Source organism: Erpetoichthys calabaricus, chromosome 14 (genome assembly GCF_900747795.2).
Source record: "Erpetoichthys calabaricus chromosome 14, fErpCal1.3, whole genome shotgun sequence".
NCBI classification, from domain to species: domain Eukaryota; kingdom Metazoa; phylum Chordata; class Cladistia; order Polypteriformes; family Polypteridae; genus Erpetoichthys; species Erpetoichthys calabaricus.
Genome location: NC_041407.2, coordinates 19,527,246 through 19,550,881, shown reverse-complemented (window position 1 = coordinate 19,550,881; position 23,636 = coordinate 19,527,246). Strand labels below are relative to the sequence as shown.

Below are 23,636 nucleotides of genomic sequence, written 5' to 3'. Positions count from 1 at the left end.
CCCATTCCTTATTGAATGCCCAGACAATCATCAGTCTCCCCCTTGAACAGTTTTGTGCAGAGGCTAGAAGATGCCCAGGGCAAACTCCTTGATTGAATGCCCCCCTAAAGTGAGGTGCTGTCAAAATGAATGGTAAAGAAGCATACGACTGACAAAGAAAGGCATATTAAACAAACACTTTATTCAAATTAATATTAATTTAAGTTTGTTTCCCCAAATTAGATCTCCGCTCTGTTAACAATTGTACTACTTCATTTTTTACATCAACTGTGAGAAATGTTTTTTCAATGCTGATTAAAGCCAGGTTGGTCAGACACTTTTGTGACATGGATGATCTCAGATGAGTTTTTATTAATTTCAATTTTGAAAATGATCTTTCACAACTTGCGATTGACAATGCAATGAAAAGCAGTAATCTGTACACAATGCAAATTGTGGGAAAGACATTCTTTCCAAACTGTACTAAGCACTGGAGAGCATCCTTAGGATCAAGGGAAACTATTCTCCCCAGTCAAATAAAGTCAATAACAAAGTCAATAATTTCATCATATAATTGAACTGCTGTCACATCATTATTACAGTAATCTGCAAAGGCTGAACATTTTTTTTTATTATTTCTCTTTCTTTTTCATCTTCAACTGTGACTGAATGCAAATCCAGAAGAAATGAAAATCAGTTTCGAAGGTCTTGAAGACGAACACTGTAATCTTCAATTTCCGTTTTCATTCGGTTTATAATCTCTACCATAACTATTAAATTTCTTGCTGAGCCACCAGTCCACTATATCCTGCTGATTCTCCCCACATTATTTTTCTTATCCTTGTTCGGGCGATTGGTATTTCCCATTTTTCACAATATTCATTAGCTGAATGTATTGCATTCTGGATAATTGTCATTTTTCAAATTCAAGCTTTGACTTGTGGGTTCAATTTCCGGTCCCATGTGAAATAAAGAGTTTTCTTAATGTTTTGAAAGCAAAGCCTCTTTTCATTGCACAGGGCCCGGTCAGGCCTGGTGCAAGCACTTCTAGCGCTTACAAGTCATAGTGCTTCACTGAGAATGAGCTATAAAAAATTAAAATGTATTCATATTAAATTAAAATTACTTTCGAAACAGGGCTTTTCCAGAGGGCAACACACTTTGGATCGGATGCCCCCCAACCCAATATGGATGCCCAGGGCCACCGCTCCCTCTGCCACACACCCCCTGCCCTTGAAAGATCATCAGAGTGGATTCCACAGTAACCCACCGCAAACTGATTCATAAACCATCCATGACCCATTACCATTAAATACAACAATAACTCACGACCCAACAGCTTCAACAATTTTGGTTCCCAAACCCATAATTTAAGAGACCTTTCTGCACAATGCAACTTGATATTGGCTAACTAAAAAAGATTACAATATGCAAGCTTTCGAGGGAACTCAGGCCCCTTCTTCAGGCAAGAGTACTGAAGAAGGTGCCCGAGTTGCCTCGAAGGCTTGCATATTGTAATCTTTATTAGTTAACCAATTATAGGTATCATTTTACTTGACTTCTCAATTCATAATGGCAAACACGGTACAACACTCAAGTACTACTGTATAATGTAAGAAATGGCAGCACTGCAAAGGGTTTGTAATGAAAATGTTTCACAGTCATTTATAGAAGTAAGTGCAATCCATTGAAATTGTCTTTTTCTACATATCTGCACAGACAAACAAATACATACAAATGATACATAAAAACGCCATGGTGGAACACAGCGGAGCTCCCAGCGCCTCAGTGTCGAGACTGCAGACTGAACGGCTTTGCTTTAAAGACAAACTGAGCAGCGTTTGCCGCTGGGCGTCTGAGTTCGCCAATGAATAAAAGCGTCTTCTTCATTTTAGTACTGGGGTTTAATTCGCAATAAACTTTAAGTTAAAGAAATACGCTTACCTATCGACATGCCGCGTGTTTTCCAATCGTTCCCAGCCTGTATAATTTGTGACTCACACACCCACAAAAGCGCTTCCAAGTTTAAGGATGGCGCCCTGGCCCGGCGTCGGCGGGAGGTCGTGAGGACGAAAAGATTCACTAGAATTGATAGGGGGGAAGCAAAGTTTAAAATACCGTTTTATTTTGGTTTAATAATGGTTTAGTCTGGTTAATTTAATTTTATTTATTTCAACAATTTGATGTATTTTCTGGTTTTTAATTTAAGGGCTGCAGTTATTTTTGGAAATATATAGACGTTTATAGAGAGTGAAACGTTTTCCCCTCTGAGGTGGTTGAGTCTGAGTGCCGCGCTGTGGGGAGACTGGAGCCACCACTGTATGTGAACTCGGCGAGAGGTTTAGTGTTAGAAACGAAATAGTTGACGATTTGGCAAAAATAAAAACACTAAACATCATTTTATTGAATTAGAAATAAAATTCAGTAAATCATAAATTTAAAGTCTGATAATCCTGAAAATCTATGAGATGTGACCAAACGTGGAAGGCTGATAGTAAGAGAAGGCATACGTACAAAGAATTTTTTATTTTATACTGTATTGAGGATTTGTTCTGTTCTATGTATTGTATTGTATTGACGCCCTTCTTTTGACACCCACTGCATGCCCAACCTACCTGGAAAGGGGTCTCTCTTTGAACTGCCTTTCCCAAGGTTTCTTCCATTATTCCCTACAAGTTTTTTTGGGGGGTAGTTTTTCCTTGTCTTCTTAGAGAGTCAAGGCTGGGGGGCTGTCAAGAGGCAGGGCCTGTTAAAGCCCATTGCGGCACTTCTTGTGTGATTTTGGGCTATACAAAAATAAATTGTATTGTATTGTAAAGAACAAAGCAGAGTTGGATCCATGGGAAAGGGGGGCAAAAACGAGATGAGAAGAAATTATATTAACACACCTCATGTTTTGGCACACTAAGTTAAATTGTACACAATACAAGACTGGGCAGCATCAGTCTGGAGTGTGTACAGTAGATCATGTAATCAATTAGAGACAGTTGAGCGCGTATTATTAGGGGACGTGGCATATAAATTACGAGTTCAACATTTTAAATCCCCGAGACTGGTTAAATTGACATTAGAGCAATTATTAAGGTATGGAGATGATTGTAAACAGATTCATAGATACATATTCTGCTATTTAAAAGCTATAATGTTAACTGAGAGCATTTAATTGGAAAATATAGGTATTTGGAGTCATTGTTTTGGGGGGTTTTTTTGCCCCCCTTTCTGCATCACACTCCAGTCCAATTGGTGACGGTAACGCACCTTAACTTGGTTTGCCAACCGCCATTAAATAAAAGTAGAAGAAGAAGTTTGGGTTTGAACAGTTAACTAAAGAGTGTTTTGTGGCAGTCAGCCTGCCTGCCAGCCCATCTGCTCACACAGTGTGGTGGCTCAGCAACTGGCTGCAAAGTAAGAGCTGTAACAGAACTCCTATAAATTGTAACCCAATTTTTGTGGTTAACTGGGTAAGTAAGACCCCTTGTGCAGATTTTTATTATTATTATTATTACTAGGGGGCTTCTCTTGCGTATGTGGATTTCACTTTCACCAAACAATAAATCTTTTAATTCTCGTGGATAGGCCTCTTCATTGGGAAGAAACACTACTCTTCCCTGATGGCAACAAGAATGAAACGATCTACAAGTCTCTGACTTAAAGTTTAAATCTGAATGATATATGCAATCTCTTTTCGCTGTTCCATTATTTCACTGAGTAATAATTTCCATTTGTTTGCACTAATGTGATCTTTACTATCATTTTTTTGAGACTTTTGAATTTTTGTACTTCCATCATCTCTAACCTGTTCTGCATGTGTATTGCGCTAACGTTTTTGAATTCTTTGCCACGTTCTAGTTTGTCATCTACTCTTTATCTTTCATTTTCGGCCCCAGGTATGGTTAAATCTCTTGGCAGAAAGTTTCATCTCGCGGAACATGAAAGTATCTCTCTGAAAAATTCACATCTCGTCTCCGGCTAAAAAGTCTCATCTCATCCCAGGAATTTTTTATTATAATAGCGAGATTTGTTTTTTAGGGAGTAAACACTGGTGGTTATTTTTCTGTGTGTTTCTGGTTTTGTGTTACCCATTGGACTGGAACTCATTCATTTATTCATTTTCCACTGCTTATCCAAGACCTGGTCACGATGGCAACAATTTTAGCAGTGAGGCCCATACGTCCCTTTCCCTAGCCACACTTGACAACTCATAAAAGTTGGGATCCCAAGGAATTCTCAGGCCATCTGGGTGATGTAATCCTCCCAGCGAGCTCTGGGTCTTCTCTGAGGTCTCCTCCAGGCTGATTGTGTCCTTAAAACTTCCAAAGGGAAGTGTCCAGGAGAAATCTGCATCAGATGCCAGAGCCACCTCATTTGGCTCTTCTTGAAGCAGAAGTTCAGCCGCTCTACTTTTATTTTGGTCTCCAGGCTGAGAAAGCAACATTTAAATTCTACAAAATGTCTGGAGAAGAGTAACTAGGCTGATTCCAGGGCCACAAGGGATGAGTTTTGAAGAAAGACTGAAAGAACTGAGCCTTTTTTAGTTCAAGCAAAATGAGATTAAAAGGTGACATGACTGAAGTGTTCAAAATTATTAAGGGAATTAGTCCAGTGGACCGAGACGGTCACTTTAAAATGAGTTCAGAGAGAACATGGGGGCACAGTTGGGAACTTGTTAAGGGCAAATTTTGCACAAAAATTGGGAAGATTTTCTTTACTTGGGGAACTATAGACCCAAGTATTGTGGTAGAGAGTAGGACTTCAGGGACCTTCAAAACTCAACTTAATGTTATTTTAGGAGTTTAGAGTGGATAGGACTGGCAATGTTTGATGGACTGGATGGTTTGTTCTCGTCAAAATGTTTCTAAAGTTCTAGGGATCCTGAGTTGGTTTGTCATGTGCTGGGTGCGGCAATGTGCTGTGTCAGCATGGGCTCCTAACCTCTTTCTATTAGTCTATAAAAAAACAGACTAACATGTTTCTTGAGAAAGCTGTTTCATTTTGTCTGTTATTGAACTCACAATTGAACTTTGCAGATGTACGAAAAGAAAGACAAGTCAATTAGCGGGTTTCAGTTGTGCTAACACAATTGCAAAGGTTTCTCTAATAACCAGTTAGCATTTAAACATGATTAATAAGGATGAGCTAGGAAAGTTTACCATTAGGACTCTGGAGTTATGGCTTATGAATATGTGGCTTTGCAGTCATGTATGGTTAATAAATCTAAATTCAGTAATTTCAAGCAGTAACATTGACAATATTAGTAATGTTTTGGCTATATTTTTCAATCATTTTAATGGTATCTTAATAAAAAATGTAAATTTCTATCAAAAACATGAATTTTTGGGTGATTCCAAACTTTTGATCTCTAGTGTAAATGAATAATTTACTGTATCTTTACCTATCGTAAAGTATTAATCAATTACAGGATGCCTATAAAGTGAAATATTGAGGGATTAATCAAGAGCATCGATGATTTTATAGAATAATTAGGATCTGCTTATCTGCATGTACAGCATCTCTGGCACTAGACATCTTGGACCGGCAGACAGTGCAATAAGATGAGTGTGACCAAAGAATAGGAGCTGCCATTGTGGAGGTATGGGAAGAAATGTTGATTTCCGGGACGCTTAATGTCTGCTGTATGTCAGTCATGCAAAATATTTACCTTAAACTTTTAAGTTGGGAAAGAAAAATCTGGGGTGTAATACCAACCCCGGCCAAACCCATCCCACCACTTACACTAGTGCTGGCCCCATTGCAGTTTGCCTCTGAATTGTTCTCAACACAACTAGAATTCTTAATATAGCATTTCTAATTACATAGACTCTCCAGAGTATCCTGAATTAAGAGTGGTTGAAAATATTATTTTATATTTACAGATATTTAGCTACTGAATGCAGTCTACTAAGAGAGGAGCCCCGATAAACAAAGGTTAAGCTGTTTTTGCAATGTAAATTATAACAATTATAATAATAAAAGCAGAAAATTCAATACAGGCATTTATATTTAATATATAGTTAATTGTCCCTTTCTCTAATATAACAAACATCTTGCTTTAATAGCAGCCCCTACATAGTCTCTGATAATGATGCCCAATACAGATGTTCGGCCCTCTTCTCTTCTGTATTTACATGCTTCCCCTTGGCCATATTATCCATAGCTATGGACTGGGTTATCATTTTTATGCAGATAATACTCAACTCTACTTCAATGTTAAAAGTGGAACTTCATCAGAGCTTTCTCAGCTCACAACCTGCCTTAGTGAAATTAAAACCTGGATGGAGCAGAACTCTTTAAAATTAAATTGCAACAAAACTGAACTCCTGCAAATTGGGACTAAAATGCAACTTAATAAAATGAGCTCCTTCCCAGTCCATCTTGGCGGTCATCTCATCAGACCTGCCTCTACTGTAAAGAATCTTGGTGTTATTTTTGATTCCTCCCTCTCGTATTCTGCCCACATAAATCACATTAAGAAACTTTCTTACTTTCACCTCCGTAACATATCCCGTGTTCGCTCCTTCCTCTCCTTTTATAATGCTGAGAAACTTGTCCATGCTTTTATCACATCCCGCATTGATTATTGTAATTCCCTACTGGCAGGTGCCCCTTCTAATCTTATATCACAGCTCCAGCTTATTCAAAATTTGGTTGCAAGAGTCCTTACTCGAACCAGCAGCAGCGAGCACATCACACCCATCCTGCTCCGTCTTACAGAATCGAATATAAAATCCTACTAATAACCTACAAAGCCTTAAATAACCTCGCGCCAAACTACATCAGTGACCTTCTCCATCACTATGTGCCTGCCCGGCCACTAAGGTTCTCTGATTCTGGCAATCTTGTTGTGCCCCACGCTAATCTACACTCCATGGATGACAAGGCCTTCAGCTGTATAGCGTCCAGACTCTGGAATGACCTACCGAAATTAATTAGGTCAGCTGACTCCATGAATTCTTTTAAAAAACAACTCAAAACTCATCTTTTCAGGATGGCTTTTAGCTCTACTTGACTGTATTACCCTTCTCTCAGTTTACTTCTCTGTCAAGATGCTCATGTAACCTGTATGTGTGTGTGCAAAACCATCAATTATGTTGTCTGTTAGGCTTTTTTCTCTGAATTCACTGTCGTAATCTTCTTTATTTATTTATCTGGTTTGTACAATGCTATATTCTGTATACCCTGCCGTTCTTTCTTATATTCTGTATGTGTCTTGAGCATTGGAAAGGCGCTATATAAATAAAATGTATTATTATTATGCTTTGAGAGCGCCTACCCTGTAATAGAAGTGAGCCTACCAAATCCACTAGGTGGCAGCATCGAGTAGCTCCCACTCCACCACTGGCTTGTCGTACAGTCAGTCAGGTTTGACTGCGCTGCTGGGCTCATACGCATTTAGCCGGCATCGCAGCATTTAGCACCGTTAATTCGCTCCTGCGCTTCATTATAGCATGGAGTGCATGGCGACGTACAATCCTGCTACCGCCTAACGCCCGTACATCACAGCACGGCGGATCTCCCATTCTCTTACTCCACTTGCCCCAGGCGTTATTATCAGACATGGACAAAGAAAGGAAGCTTTCCCGGCAATACGGCTCCCTGGAGCACACGAAGTGGAAAGCGGAGGTGAATGCAGGTGAGCAGGGCCGGGACCCGCAGCGATCTCATGGTGTAATCTCTTTGATGGGGGCCCTCGATTGGGCTGGCAAATTGCGCAAAAAAAGTTTAGAATTGAAAATGATCCTGAAGCGCTCATGCGCAGATTGTTATGAACTACTGTAAAGAGATGTAAAGGGTGAGTAGTGTGCTACAGTCTACAGTAGATAGCGTGAAGGAGTGCGCGAGCATACTTTGTGGTCTCTGTGTCAGCGCGTGCGTGTGCGGCTCTTATCCCTTCCTAAAAAAAATCTACAATTCGTTTGTGCAGAGTGCGCTGCGTGTGCCCGAGCAGGCATGAGGTGATGCTGCAGTGCTGGGATTAGTAGCACGGTGTCTTCAGTTTCAAGGCTAACTGTGTGAAAATGTATAGATTTACAATATATAGAGGCACGAGTGTGTAATCACACAAAACAAAGAAACGTGTAAAGGTCTATACGTATAGGCGAGCAGTTGCCGAGCCGAGGCATTGTCGCGGCATATTTTTTTGACCGCCACAACACGAGAAAGCTTTCGTAGTGAAGTCAATCTGAAATCACTGAGCTCACGTGTATGGTCTACTCCGGGGAAACATAATGAATTTTTATTTTACGTAATTGTGTTCTGAGTGAGTGTGTGTGATAACTGGGCTTGACCAATGATCGTTCAAAGTTTGTCCCCTTCGAGATGCCCAGGATATCCCCCAGCCTTTGGGACCCTTATATCGTTCTTTTCTTTCTACTTGTAACAAAACCAGGTATATAATTTGCATAAAATTGATTTTTTTTTATTTATGTAAACTGGCTCAGTTTAAGTCTTTTTCTGTTAATATAATCTAACTATGTCATCATAGAATTCATATCCGCACCTCTATTTGATGTCTGTCTGTCTGTCATATCATGCATTTAACATCCATCTATTTTTATTCATTCTTATATTTAGCCAATTTCCTAACAACACAGATACTTTGGATCCAGAAAGTATTCAGACCCGTTTACATTTTTCACACTTTATTCAGCCGTAGATTTCATTTTAAGTTAATACATTTGACATTTTTGCCCACATCGATCTGTGCTCGATAACCAAAGTGAAAACATGCCTTCAGAAAGGTTTGGAAATGTATTATTAATAATCAAAAACTAAAATATCTTCTTTCTGTAAGTGTTCAGTATTTTGTAGAAGCCCCTTTGGTAGCAATTCCAGGTCTGATTCCTCCTGGGTAAGTCTCTACAGGCTTTGCACACCTAGATTTGGACAGTTTATCCCATTTTTCCTGGCAGATTCTCTCAAGCTTGATTAGATTGGATGAGAAACTTCTGTAAACTGCCATCTTCAGGTCTCTCCTCAGATGTTCTAGAGCAGGGGTAGGCAACGTCGGTCCTGGAGTGCCACAGTATGTGCAGGTTTTTGTTCCAACCCAGTTCCTTAACGAGAACTCAATTATTGCTGATGAAGCACATATTGCTTAAGTGACATTTTAATGCTTCATTTTAGTGGTCTCGCTTGTTAAGGTTCTCCAACCTTAATTGCTTATTTCAATCTTAAACTGCTGCATTCAGTGTTTTAATTGCTCCTTATTAGCAATAAGATGTAAAAGACAAAGCAGCCAGCAGTTCTCCAGCTAGCTTTTTTCCAATTACATCTGTGTGTGTTCATCATGCACTGTTTGATTTAATAAAACACTTAATAGAAAAATGTGACAGACTGAAAATGATCTGTTTTAGGCTTCAAATCATTTGGATGATATCCTTGGAAAGGAAAAAAATCTACGATATAAGAGCCTTACATTGCACAGACTAACAAGCCATAAAATTAAATAAGGTCTGAGATTGGCAATGATTGGTTTCTAATTAAGCAATTGGGTTGAATGAAAACCTGTAGCCACTGCGGCTCACCAGGACCGACATTGCCTACCCCTGTTTTACATCTTATTGCTAATAAGGAGCAATTAAAACACTGAATGCAGCAGTTTAAGATTGAAATAAGCAATTAAGGTTGGAGAACCTTAACAAGCGAGACCACTAAAATGAAGCATTAAAATGTCACTTAAGCAATATGTGCTTCATCAGCAATAATTGAGTTCTCGTTAAGGAACTGGGTTGGAACAAAAACCTGCACATACTGTGGCACTCCAGGACCGACGTTGCCTACCCCTGTTCTAGAGGTTTAAGCCTGGGCTTTGGCTGGGCTCTCAAGGGTTGTCTTGACTGTCTATTTCAGGTGATTGTCATGCTGAAAGGTGGACCGTCACCCCAGTCGGAGGTCACAGGTTTTCTTCAATGACCTCCCTGTATTTGTCTGTATTCATCCATCCCTCAAGTCTGTCCAGTCTCACTGTCCCTGCTAATGAGAGACACCTCCATATCATAATGCTGCTACCATCATGCTTCCCAGTATTGATGGTATTAGGCAGGTGATGTTCACCAGATGCACTGCTTGGAGTTCTACTCAAAGAGTTCAGTTTTTGTCTTATCAGACCAGAGACTCACCATTATATGCCTTTAACTCAAGGGTGGCCTTTGTTTAGCCAGTCTGTCATTACACTCCTGATTGATGGAGTGCTACTGAGATGGTCATTTTTTTCGACCGGTTCTCCTATCTCAGCAGAAGATTTCTGATACTCTGTTAGAGTAACCATTGGGTTCTTGGTCACTACCTTGACCGAGGCCCTTCTTTCCTGTTTTTTCAGTCTGACTGGATCGCCAACTCTAGGAGAAGTCCTGGTGATGCCAAACATCTTCCTTTTCACAATTATTGAAGTCACTGTGCTCCTAGGAACACTCACAGCTTTACAGATGGTTTTATACCCCTGACCTGATCTGTGCCTCACATCAATTTGATTGCGGAGGTTTACGGAGAGTTTCTTGGACTTCACGGCTTTGTTTTCATCCTGACGTGCAGTGTGAACTGCGGTCCTTTCTTACACAGGTGCACGTGTGCCTTTCTACATGATGTCCAGACAATGCAGTTTGCCACAGGTAGACTCCAATCAAGTTCTAGAAACATCTCAAAGAGAATTAAAGCAAGCAGGATGCACCTGAGCACAATGTGGAGTGCGACAGCAGAAGGTCTGAGTACTTCTAGGAATGAGAGATTTCATCTTTTTTATTTTCAATAAATTTGTAAACCTTTCTGAAAACATTTGTTCACTGTCATTATGGGTTATTGAGTGTAGACTGATGGGCAAAAATGGCAAATTTATTAATTTAAAATGAAATCTGCAACACAATGAAGTGTGCAGAAAGAGAAGGCGTTGGCAGTAAATAACAAAAACTGTGAAGCACTAACTGTGAATTTTAATAATGGCCATCTTATATAGGGACTTAAAGTTCAGTTCTTTGGACCCTGAGGGCAGCAGGTTTTCATCCCGATTATTTCTGTCTTTTAATTGGATTCCTCTAATAAACTAACCAAGCTGTTATTTTCCAATTCCTATGCTTTGCTGCGTTACACCTCAAATGTCAAACTAGTTATGCTAAATGATTACTGGAGGAAACAAACATATGTATGTCAGATGAGGATAAACTCATTCTTTTTATCTCACAGTTTGGAATTATTGATAGAGGCCATCGCACAACTGAAAACCTTTTGCTTTTCCACAAGCTATTATTTGAGTTTTCCTATTCTTCTGTTTATTTTCTCTGTATATGTAAGTTCTGTCCAGTGTTTGAGTCTGTAGCTGAAGGAACCTGATTAGCGAATGCTTGAGCAGCCCATTTAAAGGCGAGATTGTGCCGTCTGATGTGCCTGAAAGCATCTAATGAAGCTGAAGTCTTCTTCTTGTCACCCCCCCCCCCGCACTGATGAGTCATTCATCTAATTTGTTTGCAACACTTTACATTCTCATAACTCTTGTCACTTTCTGTTTGCCAGACGGCTCTAATGAATTACTGGATAATGACAGAACTACTTATTATGCATGGACACCTTGCAGCCATTCCCGGTTAGCCTGAGGAAAAGTGTGGGATGTACCACAACAAATCTGTTCACTGATGAAGTCTCCCCACGTCCTGCATTTGACAAGCATTCGTGTTATTGAGGTGTCCTTTGGAGTCACTGCTCCATTGTGAGCCACTGCCTCCTCACTCACAGGTGTCCTGTTGGCACAGGGATTTTCTGAATTGAAAAGGGTGACACACAGAGGTTTCGGACACTCAGAAGCTCACAGTTTAAGGTGTTAGGGGTGACGCTTATATCAGAAAACTGGCAGAGACAGCAGGGGCACTGGCGGCATTTTCCCACCCTAATAGGGGGCCCAATAAGGTGACAAAAGAGTCTATTTAACAATATTCTGGCACATCCTAATATAGAATCTCATATGTGTGTATGTATATGTGTATATATGTTTATATATGTGTATATATAAAATATATGTAGCTAGAAATCCACAAAGGGAGAAAATGAGTCATGTTATCTTAAAATAGTTTTTTTATTCCTAAGCTTTCAAACCCAACCAGGAGTCATCATCAAAGGGAAATGAATAGACACATAGTAATGAAAAGGCGATAAATAGCAAATGAGGAAGGGTGGGGTTAGGTGGGTATGGGGGGGTGTGGATTAATAAGGTGGGGTCCAGGTCATAAAGTCTTAATATGTGGATGTTCTTCTTTTTAAGCCTGCATATGCTGGGTTCATGTATAAGTGTCAGTGTCTCACTATATATATATATATATATATATATATATATATATACTAGTGGGGCAAGCTCCCCCAGTTGCAGCCAGTCTGCCACTTGTGTTGTGAAGAGAGGGGCTGAATGCACCCGAAGGAGATGCGGTCGCTCCTCTGAAACTCCCTCTTAAACGGTGATACAATGGGAAAACAAATACAGTATTTTTTTTTTTTTACCACCTCTTTGCTCGATCAGCTGCTGGATTGCTGCTGCTGCCATGCCGTGTGATCTGCATCTCAGGCGGCGCTTTGAACATTTAAAAGCCTTTACAGCAGCTTTCCTACTCTTTGTCTTTTATTTCCGGCCCCAGGCGTGGTTAAATCTCTTGGCACTCTTGGTTAAGTCTTGTCTCGCGGGAAGTGAGTTCTTGATATTTTTTAGTTAATAATTTTAAAATGGAATAAGAATCTGAAAATCTAACAACATTACATTAAAGTTCGATCAATTCTGAAAAGACTGATACCAAACATATATACAGTATGTAGGTTTTAAAATAAATCCGATTTAAAGCGTGACAAAAAACATGACATAAAAACGTCACATAAAATCATTGCACTTTTAGGCTTAGGATTTTATATATAGGGAGTAGATATAAACCAGAGGAAAGACAGATGAGAGAGAAACTCGCTTAGCCGCTGATAGACAAGGGGGACAAGCACATCCACAGAACGATACCGCCGACTCTGCATTTCAGTTTATTTTCTGACGATTTCAATAGTTTCTAGGAGCCCAGGCATTTTACAGCACAGGCTTGCACAGCTAGTATATATACAGTCATATGAAAAAGTTTGGGAACCCCTCTTAATTCTTTAGATTTTTGTTTCTCATTGGCTGAGCTTTCAAAGTAGCAACTTCCTTTTAATATCTGACATGCCTTATGGAAACAGCAGTATTTCAGTAGTGACATTAAGTTTATTGGATTAACAGAAAATATGCCATATGCATCATAATTAAATTAGACAAGTGCATACATTTGGGCACCCCAACAGAGATATGACATCAATACTTATTTGAGCCTCCTTTTGCAAATCTAACAGCCTCTAGACGCTGTCCTCCTATAGCCTCTGATGAGTGTCTGGATTCTGGATGAAGGTATATTTGACCATTCTTCCATACAAAATCTTTCCAGTTCAGTTCAATTTGATGGCTGCTGAGCATGGACAGCCTGCTTCAAATCATCCCATAGATTTTCGATGATATTCAAGTCAGGGGACTGTGATGGCCATTCCAGAACATTGTACTTCTCCCTCTGCATGAATGCCTTTGTAGATTTTCGAATTGTGTTTTGGGTCATTGTCTTGTTGGAATATCCAACCCCTGCGTAACTTCAACTTTGTGACTGATGCTTGAACATTATCCTGAAGAATTTGTTGATATTGGGTTGAATTCATCTGACCCTCGACTTTAACAAGGGCCCCAGTCCCTGAACTAGCCACACAGCCCCACAGCATGGAGGAACCTCCACCAAATTTGACAGTAGACAGCAGGTGTTTTTCTTGGAATGTGGTGTTCTTCTTCCACCATGCAAAGCGCTTTTTGTTATGATCAAATAACTCAATTTTTGTCTCATCAGTCCAAAGCACTTTGTTCCAAAATGAATCTGGCTTGTCTAAATGAGCATTTGCATACAACAAGCGACTCTGTTTGTGGCGTGAGTGCAGAAAGGGCTTCTTTCTCATCACCCTGCCATACAGATGTTCTTTGTGCAAATTGCGCTGATTTGTAGAACGATCTACAGATACACCATCTGCAGCAAGATGTTCTTGCAGGTCTTTGGAGGTGATCTATGGGTTGTCTGTAACCATTCTCACAATCCTGTGCATATGCCGCTCCTGTATTTTTCTTGGCCTGCCAGACCTGCTGGGTTTAACAGCAACTGTGCCTGTGGCCTTCCATTTCCTGATTCCATTCTTTACAGTTGAAACTGACAGTTTAAACCTCTCAGATAGCTTTTTGTAGCCTTCCCCTAAACCATGAGTCTCAACAATCTTTGTTTTCAGATCTTTGGAGAGTTGCTTTGAGGATCCCATGCTGTCACTCTTCAGAGGAGAGTCAAAGGGAAGCACCACTTGTAATTGACCACCTTAAATACCTTTATATCTCATGATTGGACACACCTGTCTATGAAGTTCAAGGCGTAACGAGCTCATCCAACCAATTTTGTGTTACAAGTAATCAGCATTGAGCAGTGACAGGCATTCAAATCAGCAAAATTACAAGGGGACCCACATTTTTGCACAGCCAGTTTTTCACATTTGATTTAATTTCATACAACTAAATTCTGCTTCACTAAAAATCTTTGTTCGGAAAACACCCCAGTACTCAGATGTTCCTAGGAAATGAAAGACAGACCACTGTTATCTTTTTTGTTAAAAGGAGAGTAAATTATTATGCAGGCTGAGAGGGGTTCCCAAACTTTTCATATGACTGTATATACTGCTCCAAAAAATGAAAGGACCACTTTTTAATGAGAGTATAGCATCAAGTGAGTGAAACTTCTGGGCTACTGATCTGGTCAGTTAAGTAGCAGAGGGGCTTGTTCATCAGTTTCAGCTGCTTTAGTATTAATGAAATTAACAACAGGTGCACTAGAGGGGCAACAATGAGATGACCCCCAAAACAGGAATGGTTTTACAGGTGGAGGCCACTGACATTTTTCCCTTCTCATCTGTTTTTTCACTCGTTTTGCATTTGGCTATGGTCATTGTCATTATTGGTAGCATGAGACCATACCTGGACCCTACAGAGTTTGGTTGCACAGGTAGTCCAACTTCTCCAGGATGGCAGGCACAGCAATATGTGCCTCCCATTGCAGGAAGGTTTGCTGTGTCTCCCAGCACAGTCTCAATGGCATGGAGGAGATTCCAGGATACAGGCAGTTAGTCTAGGAGAGATGGACAGGGACCCTCATAGAAGGTCCTTGACCCATCAGCAGGACTGACTGGAAGGAGGAACAGGATGAGCACTGTCAGAGCCTACAAAATGACATCCAGCAGGCCACTGGTGTGAATGTCTCTGACCAAACAATCAGAAACAGACTTCATGAGGGTGGCCTGTGCTCACTGCCCACCTAGCACCATGAGCTCGATTGGCATTTGCCATAGAATACCAGAATTGGCAGGTCCACCACTGGCGTACTGTGCTTTTCACAAATGAGAGCAGGTTCACCCTGAGCACATGTGACAGACATGAAAGGGTCTGGAGAAGCCATGGAAAACGTTATGCTGCCTGTAACATCGTTCAGCATGACCGCTTTGGTGGTGGGTCAGTGATAGTCTGGGAAGGCATATCATGGAGGGACGCACAGACCTCTACAGGCTAGACAACAGCACCTTGACTGCCATTAGGTATCGGGATGAAATCCTTGGATCCATTGTCAGACCCTATGCTGGTACAGTGGGTCCTGGGTTCCTCCTGGTGCACGACAATGCCAAGCCTCATATGGCGAGAGTATGCAGGCAGTTCCTGGAGGATGAAGGAATTGATACCATTGACTGGCCCCCATGCTCGCATGACCTCAATTCAATAGAACACCTCTGAGTGAGACATTATGTTTCGGTCCATCCGACACTGCCAGGTTGCACCTCAGACTGTCCAGGAGCTCAGTGATGCCCTGGTCCAGATTGGGAGGAGATCCACTAGGACACCATCCGTCGTCTCATTAGGAGCATGCCCCCCGAACATTGTCAGGCATGCATACAAGCACGTGTTTTCATACAAACTACTGAGTATGATTTGGAGTTGCTGCACTGAAACTTCGGCCAAATGGACGAGCCTGCAGCATCATTATTTCACTTTGATTTTCAGGGTGTCTCTGAATTCAGCCATCTGTAGGTCGATCATTTTCATTTCCATCAAATGATGTGGCATTCTTTCGTTCCTAACACATTACCATATCAGTAGAGATATTTGGCAGGACTTTTTTTTCCCCCATTGAGATCTGATGTATTTTCAAAGTGTTCCTTTAATTTTTGAGCAGTTTATATATACACAGTAAAAATATATATATATATATATATATATATATATATATATATATATATATAGTGGTGGGTGGCCGGCTAAATATTCCGGTCTTCACCCCCAGGCCGCCAGGAGGAGCTCTCCCGACGGCATGGATGTCCCCCGACTTTTTTATGCACAGCCCTGCTGGATACCCTGGGGACCACCAGGAGCCGCTGTAAGGGGGCTATCAGACTCTTACGTGCCCTATAACCCGGAAGTGCGTCATGATGTTATGACAAGAAGAAACGACGCGCTTCCGGGTTGAAGAAAGGAGCTTTTTATCCGACCTGGAAGTGTTCATGATCACATGGACAGAAGAGAGAAATGCTTCCGGGTCATGGACTATATAAAGGACTCTGGGAAACCAGTACACTGAGCTGAGCTGGGAGGAAGGGTGGCGAAGTGTCTGGGAGTGTGGAGGATTGATTAGTGTATTGAGTAATTTATGAGTATTGTGGAGAGGAGGGTGCTTTGTGCAAGTTATAGTTCGAATAAAAACAATATTTGGACTTTTACCTGGTGTTTGGCGTATTGTCCGAGGGTTCAAGCGACCTCAACCTGTCACAATATATATATATATATATATATATATATATATATATATATATATATATATATATATATATATATATATATATATATATATATATATGGTGAGGTGCAAAAGAGGGAGAGAACTAAAGAAAATTTGGGGTGCCAGCCAGGTCACTACATTTACTGCCAGTATCCAAAACAAAGAATGATGGCACAAATTATGCCTTTTTAGCCTCTTCAGCTTCCTAAAATTATCAACTCTCTTGAGTAGATCTGTGTTGTGGAGTTTCATCACGTGGGACTGTGTTCCTCAAACTGAGATGCCATCCTTTGGGCCTATGAGCTAAGTCCTTAACCTGGAAAATGCTCCAGGGCCATTGTACAATGGCTGACCTTGTGTTCTGACCCCCTCAGGGATTAACAAAGTATATCAAAATCAAAATCATCCTTGAGCCATCAAATTTATGTTGCCCTGACCAGAGGAGGTGTGGCTCAATTGAGTGGGGGGCGTTGCTGAGGTCCCCTCACTGGGCTGCTTCTCAGAGCTATGGAGAAGAAAAGAGATAGTATTGTTAGCGTAGGTGCCACCTCTTTTCCCAGCGGGGTACTGCATACCTTGTCTCAGTCTGGAAAGTGATCATCAGGTGCCCATGCATGACTTATATAGATATTACAGAATGCTGTTTTTAAGTTTAAAAAAGGAAATGTGTCGGTTGATATATACTGTATATTTATTCATATCTATCTATAACAATGGCCATATATAATAAAAACAGCAACACTTTTCACTTTCATTCAAATGTATTTCTTGCATGAATATTACTAAAAGGGGGAAGCAAACATATTGTTTAAAATCAAGTATCATTCAAAACAGGGAACAGGTACAGTATCTCACTTCAGAAAGTGAATGGGTCTGAATACTTTGAGTCCATTGTATTTAATGCTCTGGCTAGTAGGAAAGTAGTGTTGGTCACTTCCTCTCCGGAAAATGTAATAATTTTTTCTTTTATTTTGCTGCCACTCTAGGTTTTGGTAGTGCATATTATAATCCTGTCGGGGGTTTGGGAAGGGTCTCGAGCCACAGACTGACTGCCCACCCCCCAGAATTAAACCCTCTTATCCTCAGAATGGCTCCTGGCACTGTTCAGCAGAGTTCTGTTTTAAGTGGATGAATGTAGACAAGCCTGCCAGCTCTCCTTCTTCTTTCTCCTAAACACTTTGCTTCTCTTAATTTACCATTTGCATTACATTTGTAATTAAAGATTGCTGCAAACACAAGCTCCACACGCAGGTGATTTGTTTGGCGCACTGTGGATTTGTGAAGGGACTCATTAAACTGTCAGCATGGTGCATTTTGAACACTCTTGGGGGGAAAAAAAAAAAAAATTGGCATGACAGTGGTAGCAACAAGAATAAATGGCAGAGCTTTGTGGGTGCTGACCAGGTGCCTGTGAGGACAGAGGAGAGAAAGAAACCATTCAGAGTGCTGCAGTTGTAATTGAGTTCCGACAGTCAGGGGGCAGTGAGCGAGACGACGGTGCAAAAATTCAATGAAAATAAGAAATCAGAAGAACCTCTGGTGTTCAACTTAAGTGTATACCTCAGAACCTGCCCTTGAATATTTTTGAGGTGACCTGCTTCATCAATATATTTAAAAACACATTATATACAGCCATTCATTTTCTCAAATGTTTCCCCTTTAATGTGAGTTTCATGTGTAAATGGTATCCATATCTAATTTAACTGGTTGGCATTAATGCGTCCCCAATGCGTTTCTACTGCACTGGAGTTAGAGTAGAAAATGGCCGCTCGTAGTAACCCAACAATAAAAAGTGAACAGAGGTGTGAGATGATGCACTGCCATAAAGAACTTTTAATGTTTAACCCTGATGCTAAAGACGTGACAGTCTCATGAAGGAGATTGGAGCTCGACTTCATACTGCACTTACTTTTCAAAGCTGCACAGGTGTCAGCGCTGGCCATCCTTTCGTGGCTTACCTGACTGCTGCTGCCGCCCGACGCGATTCTTGTCTTTTCTGCTGACTTCATGAGTGTATGTGATTAGAAAACCCGTTTCATTTCCACTCGTGTTATCTGTGTTTTCCATCACCATGGCATTTGCACCAGCTTTTTATGTTTCTAATGTAGTCAAGTGCCCTGTGATCGCGACGCATATCAATGTATGTGTAAGAGCCATTTGTTAGTTAGTTAGGTTGCATTAAATTGAAGTATTTACCGAGTAATGTTAAAATGTTTCTTGTCTTTGTGGACCTGGAGAAAGCATATGACACGGTGCCACGAGAGGAGTTGTGGTCAGGGCCGGATTTATATGAAAAGAGGCCCTAGGCTATTCCACTTATGAGGCCCTTTCACCTTCCATTTTTAAGTTTGTAAATTACATGAGAGATAATAAAATACATCATTACTGTGATTAACCAATACATTTTTATGTTTGTTTATTAGTCATATGCGTAGAATTTCTCCTTATTTTCGGTTCAGTGTTTTAGTGTTCACTGTTTTTAGAATAGTGTAATTTTAATTTTGCTAACAATTTGAATGTAGGCCCCTCTTGATCTTGAGGCCCTAGGCTGAAGCCTAGTTAGCCTATAGGAAAATCCGGCCCTGGTTGTGGTATTGTATGAGGAATTCGGTAGTGGCAGAGAAGTACGTAAGAGTTGTACAGGATATGTACGAGAGGAAGTGTGACAGTGGTGAGGTCTACGGTAGGAGTGACGGATGCATTCAACATGGAGGTGGGATTACATCAGGGATAAGCTCTGAGCCCTTTCTTATTTGCAATGGTGATGGGCAGATTGACAGACAAGATTAGACAGGAGTCCCCGTGTACTATGACGTTTGCTGATGACATTGTGATCTGTAGCGATAGTAGGGAGCAAGTTGAGGAGACCCTGGAGAGGTGGAGATACAGTATGCTCTAGAGCAGGGGTCCCCAACCACCGGTCCGCGACCCACTACCGGGCCGCAGCCGTCTGACAGCCGGGCCGCGAGAGAACTGCCGGCAACGGAGACTCACTCAGACTTTTCAGAACGCTTGGCGGGCGGGGCTTTGCAGCGGCGCAGAGAGAGGAGAGAGACCGAGGTGAGAGACTATTACAACAAAGTATTGTTACGGTCCCGACAGTTTCCCCATATGACACAAGTCTATAGAAATCGCGTTACTACGAAGTACATTCAGCAGATGCTTTCATTACAACGAAGTGACCTTGAAATGCCTGAATGAATCATCCACAGAGCAGTTAGATCTGTGGTCGCAGCTCAGATGTGCACGTTTGCACAACGATCCCCAAACAGAAACATTGTAAAAAAAAATTCTGTCTTCAAACTTTCCTCGTACTGTTTTTTTTTTTTGCTGTTTTTGTTTTCGGTGGTTTTCAGTGATACCTTTTGCTTATTGCTTGTCAACATTTGAAAAACATCCATTGGAATTTAACTCATTGTCACCCTCCTATAGAAACGGCAGACACGAAAAAAACGATAACAGTGTTAATGTTTGTGATGTCCAATCTGTTGGAATGGCAAATGCAAAGCATATGTCTTTGTTATATGCAAAAAAAGAAGAAAAATCTCGAGTTGCAAACGTATGCGAACTGCTTAATAACTTAATAATAATAGAAATGTTATGTAAATTGTGTATAAAACTGCCCAAACCCGACCGGTCCGTGGAAAAATTTGCATCTAATAAAGTGGTCCTTGCTGTCAAAAAGGTTGGGGACCACTGCTCTAGAGAGGAGAGGAATGGTCAGTAGGAACAAGACAGAATACACATGTGTGAATGAGAGGGAGGTCAGTGGAATGGTGAGGATGCAAGGAGTAGAGCTGGCGAAGGTGGATGAGTTTAAATACTTGGGATCAACAGTACAGAGTAACAGGGATTGTGGAAGAGAGGTGAAAAAGAGAGTGCAGGCAGGGTGAAGTGGGTGGAGAAGAGTGTCAGGAGTGATTTGTGACAGACGGGTATCAGCAAGAGTGAAAGGGAAGGTCTAAAGGACGGTAGTGAGACCAGCTATGTTATATGGGTGGGAGACGGTGGCACTGACCAGAAAGCAGGAGACAGAGCTGGAGTGGCAGAGTTAAAGATGCTAAGATTTTCATTGGGTGTGACGAGGATGGACAGGATTAGAAATGAGGACATTAGAGGGTGAGCTCAGGTTGGACGGTTGGGAGACAAAGTCAGAGAGGCGAGATTGCATTGGTTTGGACATGTGCAGAGGAGAGATGCTGGGTATATTGGGAGAGGGGGGCTAAGGATAGAGCTGCCAGGGAAGAGGAAAAGAGGAAGGCCCAAGAGGAGGTTTATGGATGTGGTGAGAGAGGACATGCAGGTGATAAGTGTAACAGAACAAGAGGCAGAGGACAGAAAGATATGGAAGTAGATGATCCGCTGTGGCAACCCCTAACGGGAGTAACTGAAAGAGGAAGAGTTAAAATGTTTCTCGAAAAACTACTATGTAGTAAATGGAAGGTTCTGTTATAACCCCTAAAAGCCCAACTTGTAAATGTTGAATGACTAGGAATGAAAGTGAATATTCTGATTCATTTTTTTGTGATTCTGAATGCAGACTCATTTAACCTGTGATCTGCTTTGTCATGTTTCAGCCAGCATTTCTCCCTGGCTGGGGTTCAAAGTCGCGTTTTCTTGTCTGTTTTGTCTATTTTAGTGCCATTTATTTATGTTAAGGTTTCTTTTGTCTATTACGTGCATTATTCTTTGTTTTTTTTTTTGTAACTAGAAAATGCCTTGGTTATGTCCCATGTGTTTTGTGGGTTGTCCCCCCAAGAGATGGAGCCACCTGATAATCACCACCAGGAACTTCCCTCCACCCTATAAACTGGAGGGCTTTCCATAGTTCCTGGTGGTTCATTTCAAATGCTTCTAGGGAGTCGAGCGTTTCACACACCCTGCCCAAAGAAATCTCACTACTGCGTACTGTTCAACAATGGTGCAATCCCGCAGTGGACATCAATGTTCATTAGACCTTGGCTTCAACTACACTAATGGCAGAGTGTGTTTGAACTACCCATAAGCCATCTGGAACGTGTTGTATTGCATTAGCTTCTTTTCATTGTAGTTACCCCGTATTTGTATTTTTTCGTATTTTACAAACAAGACCAAGCCTGAGCCAATCTAATGGCCTGCTTTTTGGATTTGCTTTAGAGGACTTGCACCACTTTAGCCATTTTGTCTACTGCAATCACAACAGATTTTCAGTTTTTATGTTCTTCGGATTGAACCCCACAAGGCGTCCCTCCATGACATCATATCTGAGGAACCACATTCCACCTCTATATTATGGGAGATGAGATAGCATCCCTCAGGTTGTCATTAAGTGATATTTGGAGGCTATTATAGGTATTACTTTTTTATTTTTCTGATTTATTTATATTGTTTTTTTAGGATTATGGTTTCCAGATTATTTTTGGGGATTTAGACTGCCTTAGACTGACTGTTTTTTTTTTTTTAACTTTTTTAAAAATGTATCATTGTTTTTGTGGGACTTGTCACATCGAGCTAGAGATTTTATGTTTCCTCTTTCTTGTAAGTCATTTCTGTGCATTATTGGGCCTATGTAAGACACAGCCTTCCTATGGTAGTTTGGGTCTGGCTACCTGGCAATTTCTAGAGAAATGGTCCTAACGTGCTTTGTGAATCTTTCAGGAGACCTAACACCCTTTTCACTATGTCAGTGACCCCTTATCACAACACCAACAGAGTTCAGAAGTCAATGAGGTGCACATTCTCTTCTGAACTGCTATTTTCTCTGTTGAATTATCAAGCCCTGCATCAATCATGTTGACTCATGCTACAGAAGATGAGCAAGAGAAACAATAGATGGATGTTGCACAAACAATCGAAATTTATCTGTCTCTTCGTAACTGTATTGATGTGGAAATAATTAGTATAGGGATCTGGTTTTGTCAGGGAGGGTCCAGCAAATGATTGAACACCTCCAGTTTAAGAACAGCAGTAAAATGATTGATGTGGAAGGAGATGATTGTACCACAGAAATACATGAAGAAGATGAAAAACCAGGAGTTGAGTAGTATTGACTGTAATGGCACCCTGCTCTGTTTTTTTTTTAATTTAGATGCAAAGAATTGATGGGGGGTCCTTTTTTAATGAAGTCCTATTGAAGATTTTTGGGTTCACACTTATGAAAGAGGGGCCACTTTGGTGTTATATGGTGTTCCTTCAGTATTCTCCAGTTGTGGCAAAATGAATCTCTCTCTTATTCGACACCATTAATAATGGCAGAGAATTGCTGCTAATTAAAATTACTATAGCACAGCAGATGACTGCAATTCACTTCCATTCAATTTATTGTCATTGTTCCTTATATTACAATGGAAACTATTTGTCACTCTTCCCCACTTGTGGAGAAACAGCCGGAATGCAGTAATAATCTCTCTCTCTCTCTCTATTTATATATTTATATATATATATATATATATATATATATATATATATATATATATATATATATATAAAATATACTGTGTGTGTATATACTGTATATACTGTGGAGAAGTGGACGGATCAGCTACTGGCATTGTGCTGCTGCTGCCGAGGTGCGTGTTCTGCTTGTCATGCTGCGTGTCGATCATTTAAAAGCCTATACAGCAGCTGTCCTTCTGTCTCACTGCCTTGTCTCACATGATGTTAAAGTGTCTCTCGCGGGATGTCAAATTGTCTTCCGAGAAGATCACGTCTCGTCTCCATGGTCTCCCTGCCAAGATTTTTTTTATAATAGAGAGAAATTAACAAATACACTTCTTCAGCAAATTCTTAGGACCATTC

The 23,636-nt window shown here is 40.8% G+C and overlaps 1 protein-coding gene across 1 annotated transcript in view; it reads left to right on the top strand.

The window, feature by feature from the left end:
* Positions 1-7,298: 7,298 nt before the first annotated feature.
* LOC114665123 (bMERB domain-containing protein 1-like) overlaps positions 7,299-23,636 on the top strand; it is a 60,270-nt gene continuing 43,932 nt past the window's right edge. Inside the window, exon 1 of the mRNA XM_028819524.2 lies at positions 7,299-7,609. Coding sequence (XP_028675357.1) covers positions 7,534-7,609 — 76 coding nt within the window. The 5' untranslated portion in view covers positions 7,299-7,533. The remainder of the gene's footprint in view (positions 7,610-23,636) is intronic.